This window comes from Capsicum annuum, chromosome 7 (genome assembly GCF_002878395.1).
Source record: "Capsicum annuum cultivar UCD-10X-F1 chromosome 7, UCD10Xv1.1, whole genome shotgun sequence".
NCBI classification, from domain to species: Eukaryota; Viridiplantae; Streptophyta; class Magnoliopsida; order Solanales; family Solanaceae; genus Capsicum; species Capsicum annuum.
In genome coordinates this window covers 224,475,695-224,499,031 of record NC_061117.1, presented here as the reverse complement: position 1 = coordinate 224,499,031, position 23,337 = coordinate 224,475,695, and the positions used below count along the sequence as shown (strand labels likewise).

The window sequence follows — 23,337 nt, the reverse complement described above, 5'->3', positions numbered from 1 at the left end:
ATTTCAACTCTATCAAAAAAATATTTCAACTAGCGATTCATGAACATTTTCAGGTTAGACATTTAATTTATGTTTAAAACAAGAATCACAACATTACCTCTCTATTTTGAATTATAATTAATTATGGAAAAAAACCCTCAATTTTACCATGACCTTTTTTTAATTATTATTGAAAAAGAAAAAGAAGGGCATAGTTGTAAAAAAGAAGAAAAGAATGGACCGGAGATTAGGGCCCATAAAAAACCGGTCCTTATTAGTCGAAAAAAAACCCGGCTCCTCTTTCACCTTCTCTCTCTAAACTATAACTACATTTCTCTCTCTCTAAAACTCAAAAAAAACAAAAGCCTGTTTGCTTCAAGTTTTTGATACTTTACTCTTAAACACAAATAATAATTCCCCTAATAGGATACTCAATTACCCGCCAATAAGGTACTCCATATTTAATTTTTAAATTATCTTAATTAATGGTAGCATGTTAATTTTTAATTTAATTAATATTCAAAACAATCCTTTTATCTTTACATTATTAATATTATTTGATTTGCATACATTCTATCATCCCATCCCGTCCCGTTCCACTTGTGTGATTTGTATAAACTTGTATGTTGTTGTTGTTTCAAATTTCTCCATTATATATACTTTCCACATCTTATTTCTCTCTAGGGTTTGTAGCTTTCTCTCCTCTTTCCAATGGCTCCATACTTCTCTCTATGTCACAGATATACGGCGTCATTTTCGGTGATCCAATGGTGGTTGTTGAATCCGATTCGCTTTCCGGACAGAAGAGGAAACTGCCGGCGGTTGATGATGGGGGATTGGAGCTACGGGTTTCGAAGAAGACGAAGGCGAAAGGAGGAGTGGTGGAAGTTGCGGAGATGCTGCTTGTATTGTCTGCAATGGGGAAAATGAGAGGAGGGAGAAGTCCAACTGATGTAGAGAAGGAGATGGTGGAGGAAGCTAGAGAGAGATTGGCTGAGATGTGTATGAAGTTTGCGCCGAAGGATGTGTTTCCATGTGATGGATTTGGAGGTGTTATTGAGGAACTTGGGCTTAATAAGGTGAAGGAAAAGAGTATTGTAGGAGGTGATTGGCAGCCTCCTAAAATGTCTATTACTGAGAAGCTAATGGCTACTAAAAGAAAGGTATGGAAGGTTCATTTGCTATTTATACACTTTCTTTGGATGGTTGTTATATATAGTTTCATAATATATAGTATTGTATTGTATCATGTTGTGTTGTGTTGTACTGAACTGTATTGTTTTAGTGGATGCAAGTGTGTGGGTAGATTTTGTATCGTTTTCTGTGGTTACATAATGCCACACATTAATGTTTAAAAGGACAAACCTACAAGAAGAGTAGATTACGGGGTAGAGCTATTATAAAAAGGTTGGGTAAATGATAAAATAAGATTATTAGATAATAAGCAAGGTTAGGTCATTATATTGTGTAAAGAATGGATCTTGGGCCTAATTCAACCCCAAAAGCTAGCTCATGAGGGGAGGATTGCCCAAGTCCATATAAGAAGATCTATTGCCTATCCCTTTTCTGACGTGGGACTCTTAACACTCCCCTGCACACCTAGACCTTGTTGTTTGGAGTGTGAACAATATAATATGGGGTCCCAACATCGGCGAACAAAGAATTGGGATGAGCCTGACTCTACCATGTAAAAAATAGATCTTGGGTCTAACTCAACCCCAAAAGCTAGCTCATGAGGGGAGGATTGGCTAAGTCCATACAAGAATACCAATTGCCTAGCTCTTTTCTAACGTGGGACTCTTTACATATTGTTTGGATGGTTCTTACCTATTGTGTTGTATTGTTAGTTTAAATATAATATTTTTTATTGGTTGTTACTTAAACACTCTTTTTGGATGGTTGTTACTTATTGTTTTATAATGTGTGATATTGTATTGCATTGTGTTGTACTATATTCTTTTAATGAATACAACGTTTGGATAGATTGTATCATTTTGTGTAGTTACGTAATGTCGCACAACAATAGTTTGAAGAATAAACCTACAAGAAAAGTATGATATGGTAGAGCTACTATACAATTTTTAGCCATTTATAGCTTGTTTGGATGATTGCTTACCTATTGTATTATATTTAGGAGTGCATTGTCTTGTTGTCCTTACTAGTAGTCATAGGACTACTCTTGTAGTTTCTTGTTTCTCGATTTCTATTACTATCCGTTATTCTGTGTTGTTTGATTGTAGTATTATTTTTGTTGTAGTACTGTTCGCTACTATCTTTGTTCTTGTCACTATCTATTGTCTATTGTACTTTCTTTAAGTCTTTTTCTATCGGAAACAACTTCTCTACCTCACCTCTGGGGTAGAGGTAAGTTTAGCGTACACTCTACCTTCCCTAGACCCCACTTACACTGGGTATGTTGTTGTGTTGTTAGTTTAAACAATATTTGTTATGATTGTTACTTAAATTTTATTGGATTGTATCGTTAAATCCATCTTTAGCTAATGACGAAAACTCTCATTTTATGTAACGATCGGTATGGTGTGATCGTGCTGTTACCTTATTTTTCTTCTCATTTTATCTTTGATTGTTTGGTGATAAATCTTTTTTTATCCTTACCCTTCCTTATTATAATAACTCTACCCTGTAATCTCCTTGTGTTGTAGGTTTGTCCTTCAAACGTTGATGTGTAACATTATGTAACGACGGAAACTGATACAAAATCTACCAAGACATAGTATTCATTAAAACAATATAGGGCAATACAACACAATACAGTACGATATATTATTATCAAACGATATATAACAACCATCCAAATAAAGTGTGAGTTCGGAATACAACTTATTGTTTGAGGGTGGTTGTCTAATGGGGGAGAGTCTAAAAGAATTTAATGTAGGAAGTATATGTGTAGATGAATGCTTCTTTTGTTGAATTAGTAGATTAGGTCCATCTTGTTTTGGATTTCATGATATAGTTTGTTAATATGAACTTCTTTTAGAGGGTTGGGTTGATAATTAGGCTGCCCAATTGTTTTGGGACTAGGATCTTGGTTTCTTTGGAGCTTGTAATTTTATTTGGAACTATTAGTGTAGAATTGCCATTCAGGGTAACTATTGCTCATTTTTGCTTATGAAAAAGATTAATTAGAAGCTTGGGAGGTCTTTAACATTTGTGTTGAAGGGTAGTTGATAGATTAAGTGCATGCAGATCACAAAATTGAATTTTCTGGTTAATTTGTTGCTATTCGGTTGTAAAGTGTTGTCGACTAGGAGTTAATGGATCTGATGAGAAGCGAGTCCACCGCGTCTCAATATAATCAATTGTAGTCAAGTTAGCCGGTTGAGTTGCATCTAAAATGTTGAACCAATATCCGTTTTTATCCCTTCCCTTTCTTCTTTTAGATGGACAAGACGCAGGAATTTTCTCTACCCTCCGCCAGCTACTCATCTCAACGGTCTCAAACTGCAATGGGTACAACAACTGAAAGACATAATCCATCACATATTAAAATGTTTCCTCAACCAAGTCATGCAGTAAATTCTTCAGGAAGCTTCCAAGCTGCTTCACCTATGGGACGTGGGACTCCAGTAAGTTCTGCATCTTTGCCTTATCAGCTACCCACCAGTGAGGTCAGGCCTGTAATCACTGGTGGAGTGTTATCTGATAATCTTGTAAGGGATTCTTCTTCAGTAGCACCTCCCAGAGTTGGAAGACAGCATTTTCAAATGGATGGACGGCAAAGTGGATCTTCCCATGCATTGCAAGTACAAGGTAAATATGTGTTCCTCTAAACTGTCCAAGGTGCTTCAGGATCTTTGTTTGTTAAGTGATTCCCTTAATGTGAGGAACTTTACCAACTTGCCCGAAAAATGGGGGAACTTGTCTAAATGACGTTCAGTTTAGATATGGAGGGTAGCTTGTCTAGGTTGTACAATTTCTTCACTTAGCCCAGTACATCTTTTAGCTTCAAACAAGAAAGGAAGGGTCTCTAGGTGATTATTAGGTCACATGCATCGTTTCGGAGTTGTCCTGAGTCTCATTGTGCAAGTAGCTTCGGTAATCTTTCATTCTACTCTAATTCATCTAGTTGCTCTCTTTTTATTTTCAGCAATACATATATGGACCTAGTTTGCTCATCCATCAAGGAAGTTGGCTTTGGAATTTTATATTCGCGAATTTTTTCCTTCGAATTTTGCTCTTAATATTTTTTTGTTCTGACCATCTGAAGCTTATTTATTTGTAGCAAGTACTGGCAGCCACTCAACTCTCAAAACTCCAACTTGGTCGGTGCTACCTGCATCAGTTTCAGCAGCTAGACTTGGGGCAGATAACAAGGTGACACCACATGGAACTACTAAAGTTGAGGGACGTGCTGATGTCAGATCAACTATGGTACCACAAGTAACAACATCTAGGCCATTTATTACTCAGAGCACATCTGGAAATTCACCAAATACATACCCTCATTTACGAGGCACGAGCTTTAGTCATGCTCCTCCGAGCATAAGCAATACTCATTCTGAAATTGCCAAGATTGTTCAGAAATTTTTACAGCCCCTGCTGCCTGAGCCGACTGTAGAATCCCGTGATTACATCAATAAGGCTTTGACTTGCCAAATGTGCATGTCAACAATAAATGAGGTTGACAATGTTCTTGTGTGTGATGCTTGTGAAAAAGGCTATCACCTAAAATGTCTCCAAACAACAAATAAAAAATGTGGCCCTAGTGGGGAATGGCATTGTGGAAAGTGCTTGTTGATAACCAATGGCAAGCCGCTGCCCCCTAAATATGGTCGTGTAATGCGGAATACCAATTCCTCTAAAATGCCTACAATTGCAGCAGCAGTTCAGTCATCTGGGGATAGAAAAGCTTTTGGTTCTGATGAGAAGGGTGGACAGTCGAGGATAATGCGGAATCGAAATGTCACATTGCAGAATTCCACTACCAATGGCATGGAAAGTAACCTTAATCAACTACCGTCTGGGCGGAAGATGGAAAATGACCAAAGAATGGGAGGAAATGATAATGTGTCCGGTAAGGGAAATGTGGAGAGTAAAGTTTCTCCTGCAAGTAATTTGACTTCGGGAATATGTTCAAATAATTTGTCGGTGTCTTCCAATGATAACGGTTTCTCTCCTGCTCGCTCGATGATTGATAGGTCTTTTGAAGAGAAGGTAGTTGAAGTGAACTCTCAGCCTCCTGCGAAATCCGAAACAGTTTTCATCTCATTTGATCACTCGCAAGCCAATCCCCTGCAAGCCAATGGCCATGCACAGGTAGCGAATAGTGTAGAGATGCCTTCACAGCAGTTTCCTGTTAGTCTGTCCATGGTCAATGATTCTAAGCAATCTAGTGCTGGAGCAGGTTTGACTAATAGTTCAAGTGATGAATGTAAAAGAGAAAATCAAGGTGTCGGACTGACAAATCATGGTGAAACTCCTATTGCCAGAAATTGTGATGCTGAATGTGTTAGCTCAAAATCAGATCACTTTCATAGCGTTGATTGGATTGGCAATGTGCTTCAAGTTGCGGATGAGAAGCAATATTACCAATCCTGTCGCTGCAATGGGTTCATATACAATGTTCAAGAATATGCTGTTATCCGTTTTGAGGATGAGAGATTGATTCCTTCAAAGCTTCTGGTAAGAATTTGATTTCATTATATTTTAAACAATCTCGCCATAAGAAAGTCGTCTGATTCATAGTCTTGTCTAAGTCACTGTATTTGCAATATTGTGGCCTTCTCAAGTAACAAATATACAAGTACAGGAGCCTTGGTGCAACGGTTAGAGTTACTGCCACATGTGATGGGGAAGGTCACTTGATCAAGCCGTGGAAACAACATCTTGCAGTAATGCAAGGTAAAGTGGCGTACAATAGACCCACTTTGGTCCGGCCCTTCCTAAAACCCCCATGATAGTGGAAACTTATTGCACCCTACCCTTTATTATTGTTTCCATCTTTGCATTTATTGGAGTTGTTACTGCTCCAAATTGTATTTGGACTAGGTTCACCAATGATGTTTTACCTGTGGGATTTGAAGGCATGTGCACATTTATCTTTGTGAATGCAAATTTTCCTGTTCTTGTCTCCAAGTTATCACTGTGCACTTAAGCAGATGTAAATTTATACATCTACATGCTTATCCAAAAGATACAGCACTTTTTATACATGCACACCATTGGTTGTCCCAATTTGTCATCTTCTTTTCCTAAGTTAATTTTTTTTAGACCAGCAACGTTTTTATACTCTTTTTTTTAGTACTATTTTCTCAGAGGAGCAATGGGGGTGAATGTTTACACTTTGCAAAAAAGTGGATGTCTATGACCGCTTTTGCTTCCAAATTCATGTCTTTGGTAGTCTTGCTAGCATATAAATACTCTTTTGATATGTGTCCTTGATGTTCACGTGGAGAAACCTTTTTCCTGTTCTTTTCAGGCTATGTGGGAGGATATAAAAACAGGAATGAAATGGGTTACTGTCAATCGGTGTTACTTCTCAAGGGACTTGCCACATGCTGTAGGCCGTCCATGTAGCTTGGAAAGCAATGAGGTAAATACATATGCTGTAGGCTATCGTTTCGACTAAACTTATTTTTAAGTAATAAGAGAAACGAACACGTGCAGCTTCATTTTTATGGCTCAAAAGAAGAAAGGTAGGTGATCTAGGCGCTTAGGCCAATCTGTTTGGACTTTCTTTGTTTTGGGTCATATATGGTGTTTCCTTCTTTTGGTCAAATTATGAAAGTGAGTGGATTTATAATGGTTTCTTTCTCTTTTTATATCTAATATTTTGGCCCTTGAAAAGGGTTGCTCTCCTTTGAGTGAATTTTGCATTTACCTTCATAAAATAGCAGAAGTTTCAATTTATAAAATAAAGTAGAAATTTCAAATTGGACCTTAGATAATTTTGTGGATCCTAACCTATAAAAAAAAAAATTTTTGTGGATATTTTTGTCCAGGATTCAGGAATGTTTTGACTCTTGTTCTATGTGATGAGTTAAAATCTTTTATCTACACTTTGTAGACTTCCATTTATCTATCGCAGAGGCAGATTTGTTTTTGTGTTACTTAAGGTCTCTCCCTTCTTCCATCTCAAAAAGTTCTCTCATTTATATCCCCTCCAGTGGGGAATCTATACCCATCTGCACCGTGCTCCAGTTTGTCAGTTTGCTGTGTCTGGCCTCCCTATTGGTGCCTTTGGACGGCGGGTAGTTACATGGGAAATCCCATGAAATTCAATCACATTGATGGAAAACCCAGCAATCCTTAAGATGAAGAACATAAACATAAAGGATAGGGAGGAAAGAATGAGGATTAACACAAAAACAAGAAATCTTTGCTAACACTACCAAATATACCAACCCAAGATAAATTTAGAATAAGAAAGAAATGATAGGTTCAAATAGAAAAAGCAATTAGTAAACACAAGAGAAATATATCTTGAGCTAACTGATTAGCAATTCAACTACAAGAGTTCATTAAAGGAAGAAGAGAATTGAATTCACACTAGAAAAGTTTACTAAGAAGTATCCTATATGAGGTTCAGATGAACAACAGGTCAATCCCCAAAGCAGTCTCTGACTCTCACCACAATTGGGGTGGACGTGGCCCACAGGCGATTCAATCTTTTTTGGGGGATTGATTATTTTGATAATACATTACGAACTTAGCTGCTTGATAGTGTTTGAGTTAGTTAATGAAGGACTTGGGGTAAACTTATAAAGCTTGATAGTATTTAAAGTATTTAATTGAGTAATTGGGGTTTCTATTGCATGAGCTCCAGACCCGAAAATTTTAGTTTGAATTTTAGTTTTTGTATAAAGCAAAAGGATAGATTAGAACTATCATTTCGGTCTCCAAATTTGTAACACTTGGATGATAGAAGTCCCACCTGATCATACAATTGTCTACAAAAGAACTTGAAAAGAAAAAGAATAGAATTATTAAATAAATTTCTCATGAAATGGAAACCCCAATTCCTCAATTAACTGATTTAAATAGGACAATGTTTGATTGGATACTTCGCTTAAGCTTATTTGGGAGAAAATATCACATCAACGTTTAAAAATTTGATTAGTAAAAGGAATCTCATATCTTGATAGCTATGAATGTGTATCAAGTAATGCATCATTGAGGTTTAAAACGTGAGTCGTATATATTGAAATTGAGAATATATCTTATTCTTCTTTGAGGGTAATGTTACAATTTATGTTTGTTAGAAAGTTATAATATCACACAGAAGATTACTTTTATGTTTGTCATTCCATCTTAGAAAGGAAAAAGACAATTATTCCTATATTTCATGTTACACTATTCGAAACAGCTATTTGATTGAAGCAGAGGATCTTCCATGAGATTGCAGTTAATTTGTTGATGGAGCCTTAAGATCTTTTCGAGAATGAATTGCATATTTGTTTACCCACCTGCATGCTATAAGACTCTCTTTACATAACTGCTTCTTCTTCTACAGGTTTATTTGTCTAATTGTAGTAGCACGATAATGGCTGGCCAGATACAAGGTCCATGTGAAGTACTTCCTCCGAGCAAGTTTAACGAAGAAAGAGAGAGGAGATCTCACCTAGAAACAAGGCCTAATGGTGGATTACAGCCTCTCTACATATGCAAGTATGTCAATGTATCTGCTTTGTGCATCTCTTGTTGAATGTTGGTATGGAACAATTCATTGCATAGTGCATGATGTAGATGATTCCCTTTTTGTGCTTTTACTTTGATCTGACATGAGTAACTGAACGCTGTTTAGTGTCTCAATGGGGCATGGACGGATTTAACGCTATTTCATGGTTTCACTTGGTGTTGGTTCATTATGAATTAACATTTAATGCCTGATTAGTGACGATGCAGAAAAATCCCCTTAAGATGCTGGAACATGATTTTGTAGTTCAAGTGTTACTTCTTTTATCATCTTTTCAGTAGAAATTATTTAAATGCAGTGGAAAAACCTATAATGTGTGGTGTGGCCTCGGAGATCCAGTTTTTCAGATGACATCGCTGACCTTTTTATTTTATTTTTTCTTTTCTTGATAAGGAATTTAGTCAACTTTTTTTAATGCAGATGGATTTATGATGAATCGAAAGGGCTATTCCGTGATGTATCATATGTTGATTAAGGGTCAGATGTCACTCCTCTATGTTGCCACTGTTCAAATTCCAGGCAAATCCTTGGTTTTTATGTGGAAGAAGGTAGAATCGCGGATTCATTATCCATCTAGTTTCATGCCAACTTCAAAATCTTAGTATTGAAGTGTAAAGGTAGAGTAGCAGGCTCATTCTCCATCGTGTTTCGAGCTCACAAAATCCTGGTATAAAAATGGAAGATGGAGTGGTGGGCTCATTGTCCATCGAGTTTTGAACTGTGCGCCGGCTGGTCCTCGAGATATTTAACTTAATTAAGTAGCTAGCATTTTGACTAAGCTGCCTCATAGTATTTTTTTTTTTTTTTTTTGTGCTCAAGTTTAAAGATCATGTTACTTTTAAAACTACAAGCCTATTATGTCTGCTACTTAATTTGCAGTTTGAATAAATATCCCAGAAATTGATGCTCTTTTTTCTATTTCCAAAGCCTTGGACTTCAAAGCAAAGGCTAACCAACCTACCAATAGACCTTCGCAAAGGTTAAAATAATACAATGACAATTCAGTTTTTAAATTTGTTGCTGTGACTTGTTCTATTCTTAATTGTTTCCCACATGGCCTTTTCGTTACTATATTCACCAAGATAGGGGTAAGGTTGTGTACGCACTACTCCTCTCCGAATTTCACTTGTGGGATTATACTGAGTATATTGTTGGTGTAAAGTGTAAGTTTAAGCACAACCCATTGGTCGAAGGAAAGAGATCTTGCTTTCAAGACGGAGCCGTATATGACTCGAGAGTATTATGTATAGTTTCTTTGAGAAGGGTGTGATACTATTACCTATCAAACCAGCGATGAGCGGTATATGATATTATGTGTGGTTTCTTTGAGAAGGGTGTGATACTATTACCTATCAAACCAGCAACGAGCGGTATATGACTTGACAATATTATGTGTGGTTTCTTTGAGAAGGGTGTGATACTATTACCTATCAAACCCACGACGAGCGGTCCAATGAGCTGCATCCTTACCCACCACAGAGATCTATGCTATTGACTTTTAACAACATCAAATGTTAAACTTTTCAGTCTCCTTTTTGGGTAGCAGAAAAAATCTAAGTTTTCGCATTTACTGGAATCTTGTTCTCTATTCACGTTTATCATAACTCATATATTAGATTTTAATTGGACTTAAAAGGTGAAAAGATATTATAGAAAAGAAAAGAGGATGTGCATTAAGATTGTGCCTTGCATTGAAGTCATCACCACAACTTTTCTATAACTGTGGTGTCATGGATAAACATTTAGTAAACTTCGAACTATGATCAAAGTTGCTACGACACACTCCAACTTCACATGAGGCCAATTCTTCTCCTGAACTCAATTTTAGCATATTTTTATCACTCTTTTATGCTGATGTGACACCTTTATTTCATAAAATATGGCTCACATCAAAGATGCCACGTCAGCTAAAAAGGTTGATAAAAGGTGCCACGTCAACTAAAAAGGAAGACAAAAATATACTAAAATTAAATTCAGGAGGGTAATAGAATCCCCGTGAAGTTGAAGTGTGTCATAGCAAATTTGGTCATAGCTCAGGAGGCCGGAGGGTACTAGATGCTTTACTCATCAATTTACACACCTTCGACTAATTTCACAGAGCAATAGCTAACTTATCCATCAAACTTTAGATAATTAAAAAGAAATCACCAAATATTTTATAATTTTCACTTAAATTTAAAACTGAAACCTCATGATTCGCAACACATTTCATTAAAAATTAGTTAGCCACATCATGGATGGCATCACCACAATTATAATGATGCTATGGGGACTCACAAATTTCTGTTGGAGATCCCAAGTTCTCCCAATATAGTAGTGGCTGCTAATAAAAGTACCTAAAAAGTCTTGAAATTCTTCATTTATAAGTAACGTCATTTTTTTTTTCTTTTTGTGAACATCATGTGCAATGAGATGATATAGACCAATAGAGGTCTATCTATATATGACTAGAACAAGAATTTTAGTGGTGACTTTAATTACAAAGTTGTAGTGGATATAAGACTACAAGAATTTTCAATGCCTCTTATTTTGCCTGATAAATCCAAAACCATAACCATGAATACCTTCCCCAATTCCTACTGTACTGTTTACTCTTTGCAGTAATGATTCAATAAATTAAAGTAGTTTTCTTTTGACTTATACTTCTCCGTTTCGTTCGCTTTTACTTGTTCTTTTTTTTTTAAAATACATTTACACGCCTCTTAAGAAATAATATAGTAGATAATCAATGAATGAATTCACTTGATCTCGACATTTTCGAAATAAAATATCGAGTTCGTACGAATTATTATATCTATCTCTTAAAATTCGAAATCCGCCTTTCGCTATTTATAGTTATCTTTTATGTGACCTAATAATAATAATACAGTACTTGTTTTCCATTATTACTGTAAAGTACTCTTCAAAGTTTCCAACACGCCATGAAAGTGAAAAAATAGTAGACGTGCTTTTTCTTGGACCATGCAAATATATCTATCCTAAATCCAAATAAAGGAGGAGAGTTTTGTCGAGGGTCAATTGGAAATAATCTATCTACCCTATAAAGGTAAACGTAAGACTACGTATATTTTATACTCTATAAAATTAATTTCGCCCAGATTATCTTGCTCACTTTATTGGTCTTAAGTCCAGATAAAGAAGGAGAGTTGCCGAGGATCAATTAGAAACAATCTCTCTACCCTATAAAGGTAGACGTAAGACTACATATATTTTATCCTCTATAAAATAAATTCCACCCTGGTGATCTTGTTCACGTTATCGGTCCTAAGTTCAAATAAAGCTAAGGAGGAGAGTTTTGTCGAGAGTCAATTGGAGACAATCTCTCTATCCTATAAAGATATATAGATGCAAGACTACATATATTTTATCCTCTATAAAATGAATTTCGCCTAGGTGATCTTGCTCACATATCGATCCTAAGTTAAGATAAAGGTGGAGAGTTGCCGAAGGTCAATTAGAAACAATCTAGCCTATAAAGGTTGACGTAAGACTATATATATATATATATGGAAATATTGTATCTTTATGTTGAAGCCATGCATTGCTTTTATCTTCAACTTGAAAATGCAATTATTATATATTACTCTAAGGTGTCATATATACATTGAATTGAAACAAGGTGTCAGTCATGGAAAGCCAAAATGTTTCTTTAATTTTTGTTTTGGATAAGAAGAAGAAAGATGAACAAAGATTGTAATAGTTCTGTTTAAACGTGAAGATACAAATATGATTAAATCTATGCTAGCTGCAAAAGTTAGACATCAAAATTAGGTTGCATGGGGACACTATCATTGTTTCTAGTTATAAATCAATCTAACAATATAGTAAAATTTTATATGCATGCAAAAAATTTGTTACTTTCATATATATATATATATATATATATATATATATATATATATATATTTGACATAGATAATAATAATAATAAATAATCAATGGATATATGGACATTTATATTATCCACGGTTTCGTGAATAGTCAGATAATGAGAATACAAGCTAAAAGTCAAAATAATTAAGCTTAAACTCGTGAGCAAGAATGTAATTCATAAAGATAACAAGCAGATAAATGAGCATATATAAATAATATGAATAATCTTCATATATCATCCATTTTCAAAAGATTGATTATCCAACCCATATCTAATGAATTGAATTAGATGATTAAATATTTTTCAAATTATTTTATCTGATTTGGCCATTAATTGGATTAGATGATTAGAGAGCATTGAGCAGACACAGTGTTTTATAATTACGCAATATATTCGATGAAATTGTACAAGTAAAATTTGAATCTTGCTCATATTTTTATGTATAGATAAATTATTTTCCATAAATATTCGACTCAAACCATGTTATAATCATAATTTGTAATAATTGGAGGACAATAATATGGAAAGGTTAAGAGAATTGGGAGGTGTAAAAGTTGAGGAATATGTCATTTTTTTTCTGTATAAAGTTACAAACATCAATAATAATATTGGTTTTTATTTTCTGTCAGTTATAAGAGCTTTTTCCACCCCTACTGTTTTGCCTCTTCTTGACAGTGAAATCTGGATGCATATGTCTTAACATTATTTTTCATGCCTTTTCCAGCAATATAAAAGATTATTTTTATATCAGTGAATTTTACTTTTATAAGTATTACACTTTCTCGATATGCGATCCTTCTTCAAACCATGTGTGAATGAGAAATATTTGACTGCTTAATTAAAAAATATAAACTCAGATAGAAGGATATATATTGAGGTCGCAGAATCATAAGGATAGAAGTCAAGAAGGTTATGATACATGCATGTTACCATTTGGTTTATTGTGTTTCAGTTATCACAGTATTTTATTGTTGTTATTATTTCTTTTCTGAATGCTCTGTATTACGTTTCTTATTAGTTATCATGTTCTCTTCACTGCTGCATTTTCCTCTTCATAACAACTTTTCTACTTTCATGAGGTAGTATAAGATCTCGTACACTAAATCTCATTTATGAAAGTTCACTCGAGATGTTATTGTTGTTATCTCTAACTGTTTAAAAATGGATTTACATATAATGCAACTACTAATTAATAAATGATAGTATTGTTGTCTTAAAAAAAATTGTACCATCAGATATAGTATACAACTTGAAATAGTGATATGGATCAGTCAAATTAAAAAGCTTCACCATAATTATTACAACTGTAAAAAGTCAAGAAAAAAAAAACTGTAATGGTGTGTTCAATAATTGTGTAGAGTAATAAGGAGTATTATTGTCATGTTAAAAAAAGGGGCGTTATTGTTGTTTGACCTGCTTTTGCAGCAGAAAGGACAAATGTTGTGCCAGCAACGAAATTTTTATTAAGAGGTTAAAAATATAAAGAAGTAAAATATACGAATTAGGTGAAACTGATTTGACGTCTACCATATATAAAAAAAAAAAAATTTAATGTATAGATAGTGTAATTTTCTGTCATAAAAGGTTTAAAAACATAAATTGGTGGGTGATAGTCCAAGGTTTTCTGGGTGTGCCTGAGGACTAGGCATGTTTTGGGCCAAAAATCAACCGACAGCCCCCCAAGCGAACTGTGGATCGGCCTACGGTGGGTCGTCGGGGCCATTTGAATTGTCAAACGGGCGAAACGACGTGAAAGGACCATTTTCGGGCGAAATCGGTGGGTGTTAGCCCATGATTTTCTGGGTGTGCCCAGGATCTAATCGTGTTTTGGGCCAAAAATCGACCGGAAGCCCCTAGATGGGTTATGGATCGATCCATGGTGGCCCGACAAAGCTGTTTGGGTTGTCAAACAGGCGAACAGCATGAACGGGTCATTTTCGGGTTAAATCAATGAGTATTAGCCCACGATTTCTGGGTGTGGCCTGGGCCCGGACATTTTTTAGGCCGAAAATCAACCGGTGGCACCCACGTAGGTTGTGGATCGGCCCATGGTGGGCCGTGGGACCGTTTGGGTGGTCAAACGGGCGAAATAGTGCGAACAGACCATTTTCGGGTCAAATCAATGGGTGTTAGCCCACGATTTTCTGGGTGTGCCCTGGGCTCGGGTGTGTTTTGGGCCAAAAATTGCCCGGTGGAATGTGCAGTGACCCATGGTGGGTCGGTGAGGCTATTTGGTTGGTCAAACGAGTGAAACGATGCGAATGGGCCGTTTTTGGGCCAAATCAGTGGGTGTTAGCCCACGGTTTTTTGGGTGTGCCTAGGACCCGGGCGTGTTTTGGGCCAAAAATTAATCGGCGAACCCCAGACGAGCTGTGGATCAGCGAATGGTGGGTTGGCAAGGCCATTTGAGTGGTTAAACAAGCAAAACAGCGCAAACAGGCCGTTTTCGGGCCAAATTGGTGAGTGTTAGCCCACAGTTTTCTGGGTGTGCTCGGGGCCCAGGCGTGTTTTGAGTAGAAAATTTATTGGCGGCCCCCAAGCGGGCTGTGGATCGGCCCAGGATGGGCTGGCTGGGCCTTTTGGGTTGTCAAACGGGCGAAATAGTGCGAACCCTTTTTCGGGTCAAATCGATGGGTGTTTGCCCACGATTTTCTGGGTGTGCCCCGGGCTTGGGCGTGTTTTGGGCCAAAAATTGTCTGGCGAGCTGTGGATCGACCCATGGTGGGTCGGCGAGGCTATTTGGCTGGTCAAACGAGTGAAACAATGCGAATGGGTCATTTTTGGGCCAAATCAGTAGGTGTTAGCCTACGATTTTGTGGGTGTGCCTGGGACCCAGGCGGGCTGTGGATCGACCAATAGTGGGTCGGCAAGGCCATTTGAGTGGTCAAATAAGCGAAACAGCGCAAACATGTCGTTTTCAGGCCAAATTGATGAGTGTTAGCCCACAGTTTTTTGGGTGTGCTCGGGGCCCGGGCATATTTTGAGAAGAAAATTTATCGGCGACCCCCAGGCGGGCTGTGGATCGGCCCAGGGTGAGACGGCGGGACCGTTTGGGTTGTCAAATGGGCAAAATAGTGCGAACTGACCATTTTCGGGTCAAATCGAAGGGTGTTAGCCCACGATTTTCTTGGTGTGCCTCGGGCTCGGGCGTGTTTTAGGCCAAAAATTGCCCGATGAGCTGTGGATCGACCCATGGTGGGTCGACGAGGCTATTTGGTTGGTCAAACGAGTGAAACAATATGAATGGGTCGTTTTTGGGCCAAATCAGTGGGTGTTAGCCTACGGTTTTTTGGGTGTGGTTGGGACCCGGGCGTGTTTTGGGCCGAAAATTAATCGGCGGACCCAGGCGGGCTGTGGATCGACCAATAGTAGGTCGGCAAGGCCATTTGAGTGGTCAAACAAGCGAAACAGCGCAAACATGCCGTTTTCAAGCCAAATTGGTGAGTGTTAGCCCACAGTTTTCTGGGTGTGCTCGGGGCCCGAGTGTGTTTTGCGCAGAAAATTTATCGGCGGCCCCCAGGCGGGCTGTGGATCAGCTCAGGGTGGGCCGGAGGGGTCGTTTGGGTTGTCAAACGGCGATAACGGGCCATTTTAGAGCCAAATCGGTGTGTGTTAGCCCACGTTTTTCTGGGTGTGGCCGGGGCATGAGCGTGTTTTGGGCCAAAAATTGATTGGTGGCTCCTAGGAACGTTGTGGATCGGCCTAAGGTGGACCGGAGGGGACGTTTGGGTGGTCAAACGGGCGAAACGACACCAACGGCCAGTACTTTCGGGCCAAATCGGTGGGTGTTAGCCCACAGTTTTCTGGGTGTTCCCGTGACCCGGGCGTGTTTCGGATAAAAAATCAACCGACATCCCCCAGGCAGGCTGTGGATCGGCCCATAATAGGGTTGACGGGGTCGCGGGGTCATTTGGGTGGTCAAACAAGCGAAACAACGCGAGCTGACCATTTTCGGGCCAAATCGGTGGGTGTTAGCCCACGCTTTTCTGGGTGTGTCCGGGCGTGTTTTGGGCCGAAATTTGATCGGCGGCCCTAAGACGGGCTGTGGATCGGCTCTTGATGGGTTGGCGGGGCTGTTTGGGTGGTTAAACGGGTCAAACGGCGCGAACAGACCGTATTCAGGCCAAAACGGTGAGTGTTCCGTCCCTGCCTTTAACATAGAAGGTTACAAAAAATTTGGAAGTTTTATAAATTTATGCTTTCCACATAATTTTCATATTATCATATTAAATGTGTTACACTGCGTGCATATCATTTTCAGTTAATTTAACCTGGCAATGTAGCAATATTATAGGTTCACGTCAGTATATGAAACTTAATTCGATGATAATTATATAACTAGGATCAATTATCAACCGAAGAGGTACTAATTAGTGAAACAATTTGATACGTAACAAGCTTAATAAAGGATAAATTAGTTGCTAATCTCCCATCAATGCTCATCGAACTTAAAAACTTGATGATCTCATACAAAGGGTTGGTCGGTGTATCAAAGCTCCCGCTATGCGCGGGTTCGGGAAAGATCCCAACCACAAGGGGTCTATTGTACGGAACCTTATCTTACATTTCTGCCGGAGACTGATTCTTAATCCAGTTGAGATACTAAACTAATATTTCATAGTTTTGCCTATGCTTTATATTTTTGCGAGCAGTCATTGGCTGCAAACGGAACAAAGGGTCGAGATCGGTGGCGGAGCCAGAATTTTCATTGTAAGGGTTCATAAATAAACATACGAACTAGTCGAAGGGGATTCTAACATCTACTATATATACAAAAAGAATATTGTTGCCCATTTATAAATAATATAATTTTTTATTGAAGAGGATTCGGACAAACCTCCTGGATAAAAGGTTCCTCCGCCCCTGATCGAGATTATACTCCCCTAAGTTTTGTAATTGCTAATTTATTGATATAAAGATCACGTCACTATACAATAACAATCTTTTTTTTTAAAAAAAAAAAAAAACCATATATAGTTCGCATGCATGTACAGTAATCAATTATATTGCCTATAATACTATATATGCTCCAGCCAAAAAATAAAAATAATATAGACAGTTATATTGTTATCTTTTTTAACCTAAACACCACAAAAAAAAAAAAGAAAAAGGTAGCAATAAAGACTAATAAAAATGAAGGTGTCAAAAATGTAAAATTGTCTTTGCTTTTGCTATTTTTACGGTTTATGTCTCTTGTTTTTTTTTTCTTTTTCAAATTAAAGAAAGTTAAAAGGGAGACTTATTTTATCTTTCTGAGGCGCGAGAGATCACTATTATTTGCTTGCATAGATAAATTTTCACATAAATGTGAATTTAGTAATTTTTTTTTGATCTAATTAGATGCGGAACCATCGAACTAGAATTTGAAGTTTATATTATGTGCCCGTAAATTAGTGTTTTTTTTTAATTATTAGGTTCTAAATCAATAATTATATGTTAAATAAATTCCTTAAGACAAATATAAAATTTATAACTCTATTGTCTGAACTCAAAACTAAAAAGTAGCTCCTCCTCTGAATCTTATTATATATATAGGAAATCTACTAAATATTTATAAATATTAGATTGTAAATTCGGTTATTATTGTATACGTGAAATTGATGTAAAAATTTATGATTTTAAATTTTGAATATATTTTTTATCTTAATATTGTCATTTTCACTAATTAACTTCCATTAGTCTATGCATAGACCCTATTAATTCATGTGCTAATAGCCTAATAGAACAAATGAAGCTTGATTTATGGAGATCTAATGCTAAATTTACTATTGATGAATAGCTGAATAAGTATTAGTTACACTAAATTCGAGGGAGAATCGGAATTTTTATTCAGAGGATACAAAATATAAAAAAGTAAATATAAATAAGTCATGATAGCATTTACTATATGTACATAAAATAATTTTAATCTCGAATATACATTCTTTTCAACGAAAGTAGTTGTGCTCGCAGCACCGTCCCGATTTTTGCTGAAAATAGACAATATATTCGATCTACATAATTAAGAAAAGATAAGAGGCGAAATCCAATTTCAATTTATTTAATTTACTTTTGTATTTTTCAAATCTATTTTGAGATCTTATTGAAAACAACTATTCTCTTCGAACTTACCTATAAAATCACATTAAATATATTTATTGTTATACAAGATTCAAAATCTATTATTTAAACTTACTAATTAATAAATTTTCTACAAAATTCGATGAACCTATACCTATAACTTTATGATACCCCTACTAACTCTTACCACAAAAGATACATTTTAGATACGAAAAAATTAATAACACATACATTATAATATAAGAAATCAAAGCTTGAGTTGAATCTCATTTGGAGTTCTACCAAATCATAGTTTCTTCTTTTTTTTCCATCCAGTGTCGGATGTTTATATTGGAGCCCCGACTAATTCGGATCGAGCGTTGCAGACCCATTCTAGGGATAGCGCTTCCAATAAGATTTTCTTCATATCTAAGACTCGAATCCGAGACCTCTAATTAAGGGTGAAACAGTCCCACTACTATCCCACAACCCATCTTGGTTACTAAACCATAGTTTATTATGTGTATGAAAAGTTAATGGTCTGCAAGTATATACAATAATTAATTTGTCTTAATTTTAGGAATCATTAAGAGCATCTTGTCTGCTTTCATTTCTACTTACTATTACTATCAACATCATGATTATTATTTTAGTATTACTTTATTCTTTAAATGTATAACTACTATTATTTCGTTTGATTAGCTTTTTTTTTTTTTTTTTTTTAAATTCTATTGTCAGTATTTTTCTTTTGTACAATAATTTTATCATAATTTTAACTTTTGTATATGTCAAAATATTTTTTTAAAGTTGACGATCCATCGAAAATAGTCACTTTATTTTTATAATGGTGACCTATCACGTGAAATTATACTGTTATTTTCGTTGATATTTTTTAGGAATCATTGGTTCTTGTCGTCCATACATAGTTGAAGTATTAGTATTATATTACTCCTATAATTAATTATCAATATTAGTAGTCAATGATTTGCCCCTTTCTAAAGCAACAATAAACTTACACAACTAACAACAGACACATGTTCTATATATTGTTTGATACAATTATTTTTTTTTTCCTAAAAAAAATACCACTTTTTTTCTTTTCTTTTTTTTAATTAATACGGCTATAGTCGTTTTTGAGTATATATACTTTGCACTTTGGTAGTTGCTTAGAGAAGCCCTTTTTTTTAATTTCTTCCTATTTGTTTGGGTTAGGTTTGTTCTTTTTTTATTATTTTGGGTTAATTGCACTTTAATCCTCTGATTATTATAAATTTCAATTTTAATTCTTGTACTATCTGATTAACAATATCTAACTTTCAGTTAATTGAAATGTACATTTTGATCCCTTTATTTATGAATTAAGTTGATGTTCAACGCCATCGCTCACTATATATAATAAAGCGATGGCCGATAAATTATTTCCTTTATTCGCCTTTTCATTATCTTTCTTTGAATCTTTAGCTATTTTTCTTTTCATTTTATTTTCTCTTCGATTTAGGACTCGTTCTTCACAAATGTATCACTAATTATTAACCATTCACCAAATAATTGTGTCCATATGTTATATCAAGATTAGCATTGTTACGTCATATTTAAACTAATTCAAATATAACATACCTAGTGGACGTTCGGTATTCGATTCGGTATTTTCAAAGCTTGGATTCGTTAATTTGATAATCGGTATTTGAACGTAGATATCACATACCATACTTATAAATATTGGTTCGGTAATTCGATAATCGGTAAATTAAATTTCGGTTTGGTACGTTTTTTGGTAATACCATATTAAAGTTGGAGATGGCAAATGTACGTTTAAACTTCAAAGAGTATATTTAATAGAAACCCTAATTAGTATTCCTTTTGTTGCTTTTTACGAATATATACTAAGGTCCGAGAGATTCTTTGGGATGACTAATACTATTGTCTATTGGGTTGGTTAGACACACACACACATATATATATACATATATATATAATATTCAATATTCGGTAAATACCGAATACCAAACGGTATTAATATCTTGTACCAAATTCAATCCCGAATACCGAAATGTCTAAATTTTACTCTCAAATACCATACCAAATACCGAATTACCGAATTTCAATTACCAAAATCTTTGGTTCGATTCGGCAATTCGGTTTTCGATATTTTATTTCCGGCCCTAACCAAAAGACATCAAAATCACACATTTTAACTAATTAAAGGTTAAATCATGTGCAAATCATATATCATAACTCATAAGGGCGAAAAGCAGAATTTACCAATATTCAAGGGTCTAAAATTGATATTATCCCTATTATTTTTTTATTTTTTCTCTAATCATTCTGTTAAGTGTTGACCATAAAACGGTTACTATTATAGAGGGATTAACGAGATCGTGGAACTAATTAAATATATTAATTATACTTGCACTCATGTATTCACTATAGTTTAAGTAATTAATTATCCTTAATTATTGCCATGCACGTACAGACTAGCTAGCCACTACATTTCCATTTGTTATTATTGGATTATTTTTTATTCTTACTAAAGATAATCTTGAGATTTTATTCCCATTTTTCTATGGTTTTGAGATTTTTCTATTGAAAAACATATTATTCTTGTTTTAACTATTTTAAGTATGATATTTAATGAAACTATCTTAAGTATGATATTTAATGAAACTATCTGATTTGAGAATTGTTATTAGCATATTGTATCATGATCAAGATAATGTGGTAGTAATACCTAATGCGATTAAGGATATAATTACAAGTAGCCGATTAATTAGTGGCGTAGCTAAGAATTTGATTATGTAAACAAATTCTTTTCATTTATATTAAGGACGTGCAACAATAAAATATGCACTCGTAATAACTAACATTTAATCTCTATATACATAATTTTTAAAGGTATACAACGGACCACCCTTTGCCTGAGATGGCTCCATCCATGTGATTAATTATTCTTGTACATTTCAATTAGGAAAATTCTTGATCTTAAAGGCAATCAAGCTAAATGGCAATTCGCACATACAATACGCCCAGTCGCTTCTCATGGATTTTCATAACCTTGCTGTGCAAAAATGGGATATGCACTTGAAATGAGTGTCCAAGTTAAGATATATATCATGAGCGATACGGAAATAGATCGAGTAATCTGTTTCTTTAGCCAAGAAAAAGCATTTCTAATTTGCATGGTCCAATCATTGATCGCGAAAATTTCTACAAGAAATTGGGTAGGTCGCTATTATAGTTCCCTAGCCACGATTTTGCTATTTGCTGGAATTATCTAGAAATAATATAGGATGAATCTTCCCGATGGTTCCTTCCTGATAAAGAAATGGACATTAAGCCTAACTCAACCTCAAAAGCTAGCTCACGAGGGGAGGATTGCTCAAGACCATATAAGGAGACCAAGGACCCTTTAACCCATCGATGTGGGACTTCAACACCCCCCGCACGTCCAGGACTGAACATCTGGAGCGTGGACAATATAAGACGGGGGGCCCAACATCGGAAACAATGAATTGGGTGGGTCTGACTGTGATACCATGATAAAGAAATGGACTTTGGGTCTAACTCAACCTCAAAAGCTAGCTCATGAGGGGAGGATTGCTCAAGACCATATAGGAGACCAACGACAAAAACCCACCAATGTGGGACTCCAACAATTTGGTTGATCACGAAATTTAAGAACAAAATTAAAAAATTTTGGTAAAAAAAGATTAAAGAAGGTTTTGAAATTTTGAAACAACCTTTTACTTTATACAAAACAGTGTTAGTCTGATGTATTCTACATTCTCTATATCCTATTTTTGAGATTCCACTCTATATGTTGTTATTTTTTAATATAAAATAAGACACATACATTTGTAAGACAATAAATAAGTAATAAATGAACATTTAAAAGTTAAATTTTTAGCATATCTTTTTTCTTTTTTCTTTTTCTTTCTATTTGGATATATATAAAGTTTAGTTTTGACTCAATCAAAGAACAAGATTATAGCGTGAATATAGAGAAGTAAATCCGGCGTCAATCTTGGACATAGTTAGTTATATATTTGTTTCCATGTGATCTTTTCTCCAAATTATTTTCCTTTTTTGGAAAAATTATACTTTTGGTACCTCAGTTATTGATAAATTCAGATTTTTTATATTTTACGTACTAAGCACCTAATATCTAATTAACAATTCTTGGCCCCGTTATATAAAAAACATGCGCTTGAGCCGAGGGTTTTCGAAATGGGAAGATTTGGGTAGACCTCACTTGTGGAATTTCACTGGGGTATGTTATAGTTATATAAAAAACATATAATGATTAAATTAACCTTTAAATTATATTATTATCTTCAAATATGAACTAACAATATAACTTCAAAATTATACATATATATCAATATAATGATTATATTGTTATAGTTTGTAATAATTCGTTAAATTTGTGAAGATTAACAATCACAGGCACAAAAAGTTCACATAACAATTAATTTAAGATTTAACACAACAACAAATTCGATATAATTCTATAAAATAGGATCTTGAAATGATAAAGTGTACGTACTTCCCTACCTTAAAGGTAGATTGACTGATTAATTTCCGATATACGCTCGCGTCAATGAAAAACAACTCACCCACCTCCTCACCCCACCCACCCACCCACTCCACCCACTCCAATCCAAATTCAATTCACCACCTTTAATTTTATTATTTTATCTATATACTTTAACCTTTATGTTTCAAAATATTGCATAAAAAGGCATAATCTTTCATTATTGTGTATCTAAAATATTACAACACAAACCCAACA

At 35.5% G+C, this 23,337-nt stretch overlaps 1 protein-coding gene across 3 annotated transcripts; it reads left to right on the top strand.

The window, feature by feature from the left end:
• The first annotated feature begins 272 nt into the window (after nt 1-272).
• Nucleotides 273-9,551, top strand: LOC107878760. 3 transcript variants are annotated; one of them, XM_016725873.2, is made up of 7 exons: nt 273-429; nt 720-1,142; nt 3,381-3,750; nt 4,223-5,622; nt 6,419-6,532; nt 8,453-8,607; nt 9,056-9,551. In XM_016725873.2, the coding sequence occupies exons 2-7, from the start codon at nt 747-749 to the stop codon at nt 9,108-9,110; spliced, it is 2,490 nt and encodes an 829-aa protein (XP_016581359.2). In that variant the 5' UTR covers nt 273-429; nt 720-746; the 3' UTR covers nt 9,111-9,551. The 3 variants fall into 3 exon arrangements, 2 of the variants coding, with proteins under 2 accessions (XP_016581359.2, XP_016581358.2); XR_001676946.2 differs by lacking the exons at nt 273-429; nt 9,056-9,551 and adding an exon at nt 5,750-5,841 and having other exon boundaries at nt 541-1,142; nt 8,453-8,479; XM_016725872.2 differs by lacking the exon at nt 273-429 and having other exon boundaries at nt 541-1,142.
• Nucleotides 9,552-23,337: the final 13,786 nt, after the last annotated feature.